Source organism: Echiichthys vipera (assembly GCF_963691815.1).
Source record: "Echiichthys vipera genome assembly, chromosome: 2".
NCBI lineage: Eukaryota > Metazoa > Chordata > Actinopteri > Perciformes > Trachinidae > Echiichthys > Echiichthys vipera.
The window spans coordinates 9,677,929-9,691,473 of record NC_139827.1 but is presented as its reverse complement, the minus strand read 5'-3'; the positions used below and the strand labels follow the sequence as shown (position 1 = coordinate 9,691,473).

Genomic DNA, 13,545 nt, shown 5'->3' with positions numbered 1-13,545 from the left:
AGATAGACGCTCAGGGCCAGTGAAGTTTTGGCAAGCACACAAGGTTTGAGTTCAAAAAAGGGAAAACCCAAAGTTCAGTTAAAAAGTAACATTAGAGCCCGGTGAAGTCTGTGATATGTCAGCACTCTCTTTAATCCTCTGTCACATGGCTGACAGTCACTTTACACGATACGTGACACCACGCAGGTTAAATCAAGTATGCTGACGTAATGGGGAAAACACAAGTTATGTATCCAGAAGCAGATAATTTATCAGAGTTGAACCCTGGAGAAAAAAGTCCCCTTGTGTGTGAATAAGTGATGACGGACACTCCCTCCAAATGCCCATTCAGGGGGAACAGTGGAGCGCAGTGTTTGCCCTGTGAACAGAGGCCGACTCTTCTCAGTGAAACAAACACACAGTTAGAAAGTCACGTCACACCAGAAAGGGTTACAAAACAAAATATTGTTTTATTCTCCTTCTACCATGTAGGAGATGAGTTACCTAGATGAGTTGTACACATATGAAAAATAAAAACAAGGAAATACCTGATTCATATGTATAGTTTATCTTTAGGCAGTTATCCATCCATGCACTGCACACGATCTCTCTCACACACACACACACACGCACACACACATCACTCTGTCACGATGCATCCACTCACACAACACTTCAGCCTAATAGTTTACTGTAATGACTGTCCTCCTCAGATATTACGTTTAAGCTAAACATTTTCCCAAACAATAAATACCTGGCAATCTTTGAAAAAACCCAGAGGGTCCTTTAAAGTGTAATTACGGCGCAAATCATCCCTTTTCGGCACTTACATACATCGAATAAGCCATCGAGACAGTTTTTTTTCGCGCATCAACTATTAATGGAGAAATCCGGGAGAGTCGCTGACAGCCGGACGTGGCTAACACTGATTAGCTCGGGGCAGCACGGTGAAGGCATTCAAACAGTTTTAACAACTAATATCGCTCAAAATAACACCAAACCTCTGCAGTTGTATGAAAAGAGACCCTATACGTAAAATTAAGCAGCAATGAGCTCCTTCCTTTTGGATTGCATTTGGTAATTGACTTGAATGGACTTTACTATCAGTGTGTTTACGTGCAGTTTAAAAACCCGATTATATTCACGTTAAGGTCATACTCCGGTTTCTTTAACAGACCTAGAGAACTCCTTCAGTTCCCCGATTATTCATGTATGTAAACAGCGTTCTCGGTTTAACAACGAGTTTCTTGGCCGCGCATGCTCCCCACTCTGCGGCAGTGGCAAAAGGAGTGGGGGCACCGGGAACAGAATAAACCAGGAAACAATGGCGCAAAAAACACCTTGAAAAAAAACTTCAATAAGGCAGCAAAAGAAAACTGTCTCGATGGCTTATATGATGAATGTAAGTGCCGAAAAAGACCATGGGACGATTTTGTGCCGGAATTACACTTTAACCGAAACACGAGGATTGAAATGCTGACACTGTGGATTCTTCCCTGTCAAGAGGCCATAACAATGTACGCTGTGCAACACCTATTTAATCTGTTTTCCGAGGTGCAACTCTAATTCCCTCCCAAGCAGTCGGAAAGGATTTCTTTTTAAAACTTAAAATATTACAAAGTAACATCAATATACAGTAGACAAATGCTGTATATCTCATGACTAACTCATTTTGATTCACAAATGGAGCAGAGGTGTGATACTGCTGGCTAGCAACTTTGTTTGGATGAAGGAAATAGTTGCAACTTGAGCAACAAGTTAAAATCTTCATCACAGTGGGACAGAGAGAATATTTTTTTTCATTCAGATTGTTAGAAGAGTCTTTGATGACGCTGGAGATATCTTCAGACCAGCAATAAAAGTTGCGAACAGGAAACAAATCAGAATCGTTTGCCTATGAGCTGATCAAGACCTTTTTTTATCAATGCGGGCATGTTTTCTGCAAAACAATGACATCAAACTCTTGCGTTTGCGGATGGAAACTTGCAGCAAGAACGAGTCGTGGCATAGATGACGAAACGGTCCAACGTGTGGTGTTATAATAACACAAGACAGGCTAAGCTGATTTTTCTTTGAAAAACCTGAACACCTAAATACAAAATAAAGTTGTACAAATTCTCTGGTTTCATCTACAGTGTTCAGACTCAGATAACAGTTCTGTTGATGCTGAAACATCCTGTAGGTCAACGTTAAGAAAACTGATCAGGAATCAATAAGAAAGAATCAGACCGATAAAGCAGAATCAATACCGGCGTTGGTATCAATAAAATCTCATCAATTCCCATTCCTAGTTAAAAGACCTTCTGGGTTTTTAAAACAATCATTTGTTTTTTGAAAAACTATGTTTTTGTGAGCACTGTGGCTCGACTCATGACATGAGAGGCGAGACTTGGGGCTCGGTTGGACTTAGCTTTTGCCCAAGACATGCAACTCCTGGCACTTCAGACCGGAGTTATATAATCCATTTCATTTGTTAAACAGTGCTTCCAGCTTTCACAGCATCTTAGGACTGTTAGGTACATAAGCATTTGGAGGAAGAGCTTCTTCCACTAACCACAGCCAGCTGCAGATGACCACACCAAACAATGCCAGCAACCTTTAGGGTTCACACCGGACTTTTGCTTTTGCAAATTTAAGAAAAGCCAAAATCTTGATTCATTCTCATCACTGTGCCTCAGCCTTCAGGCAGCCTTAAACCTTCCCCCTTCACACGAGTAAAGCCAATGGTGAAAGATGGTAAAACGTTAAACTGATGCTGGTGAGCCAGTGTCACAGACAAATGTTTCAAATGCGACCAAGAACACAGTGGTGTTACACCAAGATGGGATTATCTGTAGGCTACATGCTTGAATGGTGAGTGTACACATGAAGCACACCTATGAAAAGTCACTTAAAAATGAAATATCTTCCAAATTGTCTGGCTTGGACTCAAAATAAATACTTGTCTTTACAAACAGGCACCATTTTATCTCAGTGCTTCAAAGTAACATCAACACAAAGTGTACAACACTAAAACCTCCAAACTTTTATCTGTATTGAAAAAACAAAGTCACCTCTTTGCCTGAAGCCAATGCACTCACGCAAGACTGTGTCACTGCTGCCACGTCTGACAGCTATGGACGTCCGGACTCATCACAGTAACGCACTTTAAACAAGATGTTTTAAACGTGTGTTGGTGTGTGTGTGTGTGTCTGCAGAGCAATTCTGAGATTTCATCACTGCGTTAATGTGATTTTGAGTCTTACTCTTGCAGGTCGATTTTAGAAAAAAAAGAGATTTTTCATAAAAAATTCATTTCAAATATTTGAATTTTTCAGGCTTTTGAAATTAAAAAAATGTAAAAAAAATTGACAAATTTTGTTCTTTCTAAAAACAACTCTGCACTTTACATATGATTGTGCTTTTGGACACGCCCTCGCACAGTCCAGCTGTCATGTTCCTCTGATCACACAGAGACCCACGTTCTTCTATTTGACATATGCAGATTTGTTTCCCTCTTCGTGCTCTGCGTGCCAGTTTTCTCCCATCATCATCATCAGCAAGCATGTCTGCAGGTTGCCCCGACAACCTATGGACTCTTCCTCAGAGTCTATCTGGTTCCCGACGAGGCACCGGCTGGACCAGACGGAAACATCTGAAGCGGCCTCTGATGCTCGTAGTAACAGCTTAATGCCTTGGCTGGTTTTGTCAGTAATAAATAAATAAATACTCCAGGGGTCAGGTGCACAAAAAAAAGTCTGGTCTGAGCATACTCTACGACCCGTGTCCAATCCCTGAACCTCGCTGTTTTGCCGGGACACGCCGACTCGTTGTATTTGGCGTTCAGTCTATTCGGTTGCCACAGATGGTGAAGCGGTCTATTTCAAGCAAATCTTTCTTGGGCGTTCTGAGTTCAAGTCGTTCCCCTTCCAGTCCTGTGTCGGCATTGATTATTTTGTCTTCGTCGTCCCCGTCTGGCGTGGTCAGGAATGTGTCCGAGTCGCTCTTGGGGAGTGTTGGGGCGGAGCTCTCTGGAATAATGGGGAGCGGGAAATTGTCCGCTGCCAGTGATATTCCTCCTTTGTCGGTTGTGGGTTCTGTTTGAGGGAAAGTGGTCGAGTTTATTGTACAGAAAGCGGCAGAGGAACATACATATGTGGTACAGACATTTACTGAACCCCTCCACCAATTGTCCAATCATAGTTTAGCCACTGTAACTAGGCAAAGCAGGTCTGACAAGCTTTGAGTTTCTCTGTATGCTGAAGTGGTGTGCATGTTGATGTGATAAGATAAGTAGATACTCAGCCTTTAAATAGTTTGGAGGGAGGTACAGGACATTACTACATTACAGGCAAGGAGGAACATCATTAACTAAGTAAATTACTTTGAGGGGTTACAGGTTACAATTAAAAAAAAAACATTCACAACTAGCACATCCACTGCGTAGCATTTCTGGATGAAAGTCAGTCCTGCATGTTACTATATCAGAGTAGGGTAACGTTGGCAGCGCTGTCCTGTTACATTTGAGGAGGTTCGCACTCCAACAACACTAGCCAACATTATCCCAGATCGGTTAGTCCTCATTGTAAAGGCTTTACCTTAAAATTTAATTTTAACACACAGGATTATGTTTGAACGGTCAGATTTTCCCTCCCTTTATCATATTAACAATAAAAGAACTAACAAGGTCTATATTGAAATACTGTACAATGCTGGTTCTCTATCTACACATCTTCTACACCAACTGGGGAGGATGCTGGCCTCTCCACAGACATGCAGCTTTAGTCTTTTAGCTCAATGCCATGTATGTAGTCATCGAGTGCATATGTAAGATCAGCTTTGCAGAAATCAATTGGAAACGTTGAAAAAAAGTCATTCAGAGACAAAGTTTTCGATCAACGCATGAAGCTAAAGTTAGCTTAATTAGGTAGCCAATTACAGCCAACAGAATCTGCCAAAAACAGGGTTGCTGCCAAGAAATTAAAAGGCTGCTTTTGTCTTCTTCTGTCTAAAATGAAGGATCCATTGTTTCAAAAATTACTAAGAGTTTCAAGTAGTAAATCTGCACCTGTTATTATTGTAAACTGTAGCGTGCAAGAACAGAAAGTTTGACAGAAATAGCAACAGTACCTAAGAAGGGTCGGATTTATCAAATGCTGCATTTAGCAATATGAAAACAGAGACATAGATATACCTTGCGGTGTTGAAGTGGGAACGTGTTTGGTGCGGTGAGCTCTGGAGTTTGCGCGGCTGGAGACAACGGAAGGTGGCGGGTCGGAGAGCTTTTCTTCCATGTTGGCCTCTTTGACGAACACACAAGACGTCCCCAGCAGAACGATACTGTTGAGCACCTTCAGAGTGATCATCCTGCTCACAAACACAGACACAAAACCATTATACACATTAATAAACACTCATAACACTGCTAATGTGTGATCAAAACTTGGAAAGGAGCACTTGACATTTACCCCAGGTAAAACAGCAGCACACACATGAAGGAGAGCGAACCCTGGATCTTCACTGAGCTGGTCACAACTCTGATCAACTGAATAAATAAACACAAACACACAATCAGATGTAAAGTGCAAACACACACACACACACACACACACACACACACAGACAACATCAATAGCAATGGATATAATTCATAAACAGTAACTGACCAGCAGAGCTAATGGAAGCGGGATGAAGCCCATTCTTCTGGATACGGAGTCACTGTAGTCGGTGTAAGCCTGGAGGCACATTAAGGACATTTTTATCACAATGCATCAACAAGAATCAAAAGTTTTTTCTGTCCCAACCAATGCATCAGTCATTACACACAAATCAGGAAAGATTTCCTTGATATTGCAAATATCAGTCTCTATTTGGCATTCAGTCTTCAACAAGAAGTACACAAATGTTGTGATTAGCAATGGAAAAGCATTTGTAGAATTCATAATAACAAAATGGAAAAACTCCAGTTAGCACTAATTATACTGTGACAATAAAAATATGTAATCCGTCAGAGTATTAATAATAAAATCATACTGATAACACCTTGGTGATTGTTCCCCTAGTACAGTATATTTGCTAGTGTTTGGACATTGTGGGTAATGTGACAGGAGTTTTTGCGATAAATATGGATAAATGTGATTTTCATATATTTACTTCACTGGATTAGACAAATTACGGTCCGGGTAGTGAACTATGTTGTCTGGAAGAGCTCAATGTAATGAACCTTAAGAAATCTCTTCATATTTTCTTTAGTTGCAGAGCATTGAGCTCTCTGCCTCCATGAAAAACAATGATATATCATTATGTGATATACTGAATGTAATACAGTATATGATATAATGTTGTACATATACTGGTAGTACAATATAAACAGTGATGGAAGATTGTATCCATAACGCTCACCCGTAGCTAAGAGTTTGTCAAACTTCTATGACCTGCGAGTTAATTTGACCATAGCCTTTAGAGATAGTGCATGTTAACATTTAAATATGAAATTATGAACTTTTTGAACATTTGTGCAAAATGCAAAAGCTGAGTGGGGTTTTGTAAGAATGTAAAGTATTTAAAAATACATATATTTTGACCAAATACAGTGTAAAAGGCAACACCACCTGGGATCCTGACTGCAAGTTTGAGCTAGTTTGGAAACAAATCTGATATTTGAACTCACATTTTTCTGTCGACTGCTGACAAGGTCAAAGGCAAGGCTGGCTCTGTATTCTCCGTATACCTGAATAAACGACACACAGTGACACAATATTAGTCAGTAAAGTAATAAAATATCAAACAAATATGAAGAATGTGCAGAGGGTGTCGGAGTATGTATGTATTACATTAGTGTAAAGTGAAGGTACAGTGGGGGTAAAGGTAGAATATGAGCCAAATTGAATTTTGATAAAACCAGATTAAAAAGACAAAAGCGGAAATTTACACACATGGATTGAATGTGGATGAAAATGGATACACAAGTGCTTGAACGCTCTCCCCATGTGAGTAAGGGTTGTGTGATTAGGTTTGACACTTTGGAGATAAAGGGGTTAATCCCATCCTGTGCAGTCGCTCTCCGTTACATAACCAAAGTTACAACTCCCTGAAGGAAATCGAAAAAGGAAGCGAGCACAAGAGGGAAGGAGGCGGGAAAAAACAAAGGGAAAATGGCTCAGTTGACTGAGAGTTACCCTTTGATACTACAGCGTATCTGGTGTGAGTGTGTGAGAAGGAAAGAAGGAAAAAGAGAATGTATCACCAGTTTGTAAAACACAAAAAAACATTAAACAGGCTCTCCGTGATCGCTGCAAGTCTGTTCCCCTGCTATTTGTGCCCTATCTGCGACACAATAAAAATACTTGTTTCCTAACAAAAAGGGATTTCAGTATGTTTTAATGCTATTTAAAGAATTTTAAACATATGTTGATTTGATTGGTTATCGGGATGATATCGTGAGTCATGGCCAGGATAATTGTGACATGACATTTTTACATCGTCTCACGCCTAAAGACATTCCTGGCTTATACAGATAGTGACTCTAAATTCGAAATGTTAAAAAAAAGCCCAATAACTGAGCAAACTCCATCCTCCCATGAAGACTGTGAGACGTGGTTTAAAGCACTGGAAAAAGCTGGTGAATAGATCTAGAATTAGATTATTTTGTCAAATCAAAATGCACTCTTTGGACTGTCTTTAAAATAACAATAATACTCCCTTTGCTGCCACACTTAACCACACTAAACTGTGAAAGTACTGTGTTCAAAAAGGGACTCACATCAGCACTGATGTCATTGAATTTGGTGATGAAGGCATGCTTCACAACGTCCACGGCCACCTCTGAGGCAATCACCATGACAACATCAGGAAACAGCACCCACAAGTGGTCTAAAAACAAAAATTAAAAACTGATCAGTGTCAACATTCAGTATAATATTAGTTATTAAAGTCAGTGACAGTGCAGAGCCACACTGAGCCCCGAGGATGCACTGGTGAGGAGCTGTGTGATGTAACGTCTAACTGTCATTAAGATAAATCAGCTGTAGATTTCGTAATGTCATGTTCTCTGTGCAGCGCTGCGCTAGTTACCAGGGTTCCACGAGAACTGCTCCATGTTTCTCAGACAGACGATGAGCAGGAGGATGTAGTTGGTGAACCTCTCTTTTATGTCTGTAGGAAACAAAACAAATCAATCCTGGATTAACCTACTTTTTACTTGCTGCAGCTGAGCGCAGTTCCATAAATTTACCTTGTACCAAATTACCAAGTTCAAAGGCTGAGCTAAACATTATTCTCAGACTGCTGATTTTGCAATAATCATTGACTTCTTACCACTGTTTGACATCTGGAAAAGGTTGTTCTTTTCAAACTTCTTAAACACGCTCCCTTTGATCTCCACAAACTACAAGAAAATAAAGAAATGGCTGAACTGGTGCTGCATGTACTTTTAATTGAGTTAATGTGTGATGTGTGTGAAGGATACTCACGTTGTTTGACATCATGATGGTGAGCAGGGACTTGTTGTGGGAGTTGAAGGCTACGTTGAGAGTGGTGGCCTGAACCATGATGAGGATGGCATGGAGAACTAGTAACACACATGCTGAGGAAAAGAATACACTGAGGAAGACTACAGTGAAGAATATCATGCTGCATGTTCATTCTTCTGAAGTGAAGCTGTGTGAGGTTGCAACTAATGATTAATCTGCTGATTATTCTCAATTAATTGACTCACTATATTGACAATATAATGCTCAACACATAAAAATGTAGTTTCTATGACTCAACATTAGTGGAAAATTCTACTCAAAGCCAAAGCTGACATCTTCAAATTGCTTCTGTTGTCTGACCAATAGTCCAAAACCCAAAGATATTTAGTTCACAGAACACGAAAAAACAGTAATAACTCAATTTCTGACATTTTGCTTAGAAAATACTTTAGAAATGAAATCTACTCATCGTTCTTGGATTAGTTTCTATTTTGTCATTTAAACCAAGAAGCTCATCTGCCAGTTTTACAAAGCATACACAGAGAAACTAAAGTTTCCTGTCTGACAAACTGTCATGTGTTTACACTGCTACATACGTATATCTATGAATGTAGGGAAATACACATGTAGCTATTTAGACTGTGAGGATACAGACGTAGAGCACAGCCATGAGGAAGTGAGGAATCACGCCTATGTGCGCTCTCTTCTTCTCCTTGGGTTCTGTGGCTGTCCAGTACAGAGCGTCCAGGATGTCCTGGCCAAAAGATGAGAACAGGCGGTCCGCCACCTGACAACACAACAGGGGACGGACGAGAGGGGGCAAGAGAGGGAATGAGTTGGTGGTTCACTGTACAGTACAATCAGAGTTATAAACATTATTATTATTGCAGTATAGAGCTGGAAAGATAATTAGATTAGTAAGCATCTATTAAATTAATCACCAACTATTTTGATAAGCGATTCATCAGTTTGAGTCATCTTATTAAGAAAAAATATAATAATATAATGGTCAAAATTCTCTGATTCCAGCTTTTCAAATGCTTCCGCCGCAGGCTAAAAACGCATCTCTTTCGACTGCACCTTGGCTAAGAAGACGATTAAAAGTAAAAAAAAAGAGGGGAAAAAGCACTTATATGCAGCACTCTATAGATACCACACTTACTTAATAATTGCTCTTCTGGTTTGTACCCTAATTGTTGAATGCACTTATTGGAAGTCGCTATGGACAAAAGCACGAAATGAAATGTAATATAATGCATTTTTTCCGATTTTCTTTAGAGTAAACTGATTATCTTGACTAAATACACGAGTTTTGGATAAAAAAAGGCATTTGACGACGTCTTCTTGGGCTTTGGGAAACACTGATCTACATTTTATAGATCACACAACAAACTGATTATTTGAGAAAACAGCTACTTAGTAGGTAGTTGCAGCCCTAGGGAAGTATTATCTTAGTGTACCTCTAACATGTTGTATATGATGTACAGTTTGATGACAGACTGTCCCCTGATGAGGTGGTACATCATGGAGTAATCCACGTAGCTCATCATTGAGTAACACAGCACCATAATGAAGCCTTTCAGCACATCACACACCTGGGCTGGCTGGAGCAGACGGGAGCCACTAAAACAAACACAAACACACAGATTACACACGGAAGAAATGTTCACAGGAGAGAAGGAATAAGAGAACAAGTTATAATCTGTTTAAACAACGTCAGAGGTCTCTGCTGTCATCTGGTGGTCAAGAACAATGTTGCACTGTTTGTATTTTTCAAATACAAGGCCGCAACTTAATACAATATAATATAACTAAATTTTTCTTTTATTTAATTAACTGATAAATCTTTGGTAAAAATAATAAAAGGTCAAAATCAAAGACAATTAGGAGTTTTTTGCTTGATAAATGACATGAACTATTGCGACTCGACTGATTATCAGCACTTTGTTGATTTTCTTTTGCTTAACAATTAATCGACAAAGCATTTTGATTGACAAGCACTGGTTTGTACAGATGGACAAAACATTAAGAGGGAGGGTACACTTTCCATTAAAACTTAAACATTTTGTCTATTTAATCAATCAAGAAAAAATGTATCTGCAACTTTCTGATTAACTCTTAACAGTCTAAGTAGGTTTTCAAGCAAAAAAGCCAAATATTTGATGTGTGACTGTGAGAATTTGCTACTTTTCCTCGTCAAATATTACAGTAAACTTAAGTAAATATGTTTGGTACTGTTGGCTTTGTTGTGATATGTATTTTTCACTAGTTTCTGATTTTTAATAGACCAAAAAATATCACACAGAATAACCAATAATTAAAGTAATTGTCAGTTGTAGCACTGGTCTCCCTTTATTACTATTAAGGACATATTTGCATCATACCACAAAATGCAATGTAATAAAACAGCTAAAACAGCTTATTTGCATCCCAAACACCTAAGAGCATACTTTACCTGAGGCCACAGCAAGGCAACATGAGGAGCCGCAGAAGGGCCAGAATCACCCTGAGGGGCAGCAGGGTGAACACGTAGAGAAAGGCATCCAGACAGAGGAAGAAGCCGAACGTCATCAACTAAAAAGAGAGAATGAGAGACACACACACACACACGGAGAGGGAGAACACATTTAATTATTTGTGACTTCTACAAAAACATCCCACAGTAAATCGTTTTTGTGTTTACCTTCTCCAGCTCCTTGGGGATGCGGAGGCAGGTGTAGACCCTCTCTCTGCGCTCTGTGTATTTGGCCTCATTGTGTTCCAGGAAGTAGCCTCTGGTCAGCTCAGTCGTTATAAATCTGACCAGAGATAGGTCTAGAGCCAGAAATGAACAGAAGGCAAAGCATTGGACACATACACGTAGACCTAAATTCATCTGCCAGCGATGATATCTCACACCTTAGTGACGAAAATAACTCCCATCGTAGAAGCTTTGATGACTTCATTCACAGATTAACAGCAGGTGCCTGCACTTTCACTGCAGGCAAAGGGAAACTTAAGCTAATAATAAACCATTACATTTTTATTAAATTATGAGAGATACCTTCACTTTATGGCCAAAGATATGTGGACAACTAAATATTACACCCACATGTGATTGTTGAACATCATATTCCAAAACCAGCCTTCACTGTTCTGGGAAAGGCAAAGGTATTTTGCAACCTGCAGGGATTTTTTCCCATTCAGTCTCAAGAGCATGAGGACTGATGATGGACTGATGATAAGTCTCTGCTCGCAACTGGAGTTAAAGTTCATCCCCAAAGGTTTTGGGACGGGTTCGAGCAGGGCCATGGCTCTGTGCAGGCCAGTCAAGTTCTTCTACAGAAAACTGGGGAAACAATTTGTGTATGGGCTTCGCTTTGCGGTGGGTTGAAACAGCAAGAGCCTTCCTCATATCATTGGATTAGCATCGTTAAGATTTCCCATTAAGAGGCACAGGTACTTCACGAGTACTACTCTACCTGTGACAAATGTTTTTGTGCTTCTGGAGGAACCTCTCAGGGTTATCTCGGGCTTGCAATCTAGATTTGGTCTGGTCAGTTTGAAAGATGTGGGTGCTTACCAGACAAGAATTAGTGATAGACCCCAAATCGGTCGGCCAAAAGGGGCTCCAGTCTATCGCAGGTACAGGACAAGCAGAGACAGTCAACCATTCACGGGCAATTTAGAGTCATCAATTAACCTAACATGTGTACATCTTTGGACTGTAGGAGGAAGCGGGAGAGAACCCACGCAGACACGGGGAGAACATGCAAACTCCACACAGAAGGGCCCCAGCTGGGATTCGAACCAGCAACCCTCCTGCTGTGAGGCAAAGTGCTATATATAAATATATGAATATGATAGTAATGATCATTGTAATATCTTAGTAATGTAAGCAGCATTAAAATCTGTGTATAGGCTTTTTTTAATACAGTATTTACAGTAGGGGGGTCTTTGGACTAAAAAACGTTATAGACCCCTTCACTAAATCATTGGAGTGCTTTAATCGGAACTAGCCAAAGCCATGAAAACCAAGAGTACACAAAAGTATGTGTGTGTATATGTGTGTCCACGTTTTCCCCCTCTTTGCTGGTTAAACTACGGTATGTACCGCTCAGCAGCACGCCTGGACGCGCATGCGCAAAGAACAGCACGTCTTGGCAATAGGTGTTGACACTGAAGCAAACTGGCCTATTTATACTCATGCATGAGGACACATTAGTAGCAGCGGAGCCGTCTTTGTGACAGTCGGGTTGTAATTTGGATGCATGTCACATATATGAGCCATGACTTTACCTCAGCTAAGTGTTAAAGTAGCAGCAGCGACATTAGCGCTGTCAAACTGTGGGCTGATGTTAGCTCTCACCTGACAGGCTGCGTTTCTCCTCCTTACTGCCGCCGTTTTTATCGTTGAAGCCCAACGTCTTGGAGACTCCGGCTTTCTCCTTGTTCTTCTCAGTTTTGAAAGCCTTCCCGTCCCTCTCCTTGTCCTCCTTCTCCTTCTCCTTCTCCTCTCCCAGACCTGACGCCACCGAGTCCGCCATCTTCGCCCAACGGTCTCATCGGCTGCTGCCAGGGAGACTGACAATCTGCGTCACGAGCTATGGCGTCATCACGCATTGCAGTTCCACCCAATCACCGGCAGATGTCGCCAAACGCCCCGTGAGTACATATAGATAGATAGATGGATAGATAGATAGATAGATAGATAGATAGATAGATAGATAGATAGATAGATAGATAGATAGAAAGATAGATAGATAGATAGATAGATAGATAGATAACTTTATTTATCCCCGAGGAGAAATTAGGTCATCGCAGCAGCGGTACAATACAATCAGAAATACACAAAATATAAACTACAATAAGAGTACAGTTTCGCAAATTTAAAACACTATATTATAAAGTATTATGTGGATTTTAAGGTGCAAGATGAGGAGAGAAAGGTGTATTTTCTAACGATCCTGTATTTATTTTAAATTAGTTTGCCACCACATCACATATTCTCAATGACTTTTCAGTGCCTCATCAATCAGTTTTCATGTGTTGTGTTTGTGTCCTTATTTTACCTTAAATTTTTTAATGTTATTTTAGTTTGGATCACTTGCCAAGACGATTTGACAAATAATGAAAT

At 40.2% G+C, this 13,545-nt stretch overlaps 1 protein-coding gene across 1 annotated transcript; it reads right to left on the bottom strand.

The window, feature by feature from the left end:
- Positions 1 to 309: 309 nt before the first annotated feature.
- Positions 310 to 12,955, bottom strand: tapt1b (transmembrane anterior posterior transformation 1b; the record flags this gene model as incomplete). The annotated part of the gene is made up of 14 exons (XM_083929614.1): positions 310 to 4,055; positions 5,153 to 5,325; positions 5,427 to 5,503; positions 5,625 to 5,693; positions 6,629 to 6,688; positions 7,721 to 7,830; positions 8,032 to 8,112; positions 8,275 to 8,344; positions 8,430 to 8,527; positions 9,081 to 9,216; positions 9,890 to 10,052; positions 10,885 to 11,003; positions 11,113 to 11,243; positions 12,778 to 12,955. The coding sequence occupies 14 exons, from the start codon at positions 12,953 to 12,955 to the stop codon at positions 3,802 to 3,804; spliced, it is 1,719 nt and encodes a 572-aa protein (XP_083785740.1). The 3' UTR covers positions 310 to 3,801.
- Between the last annotated feature and the right edge of the window lie 590 nt (positions 12,956 to 13,545).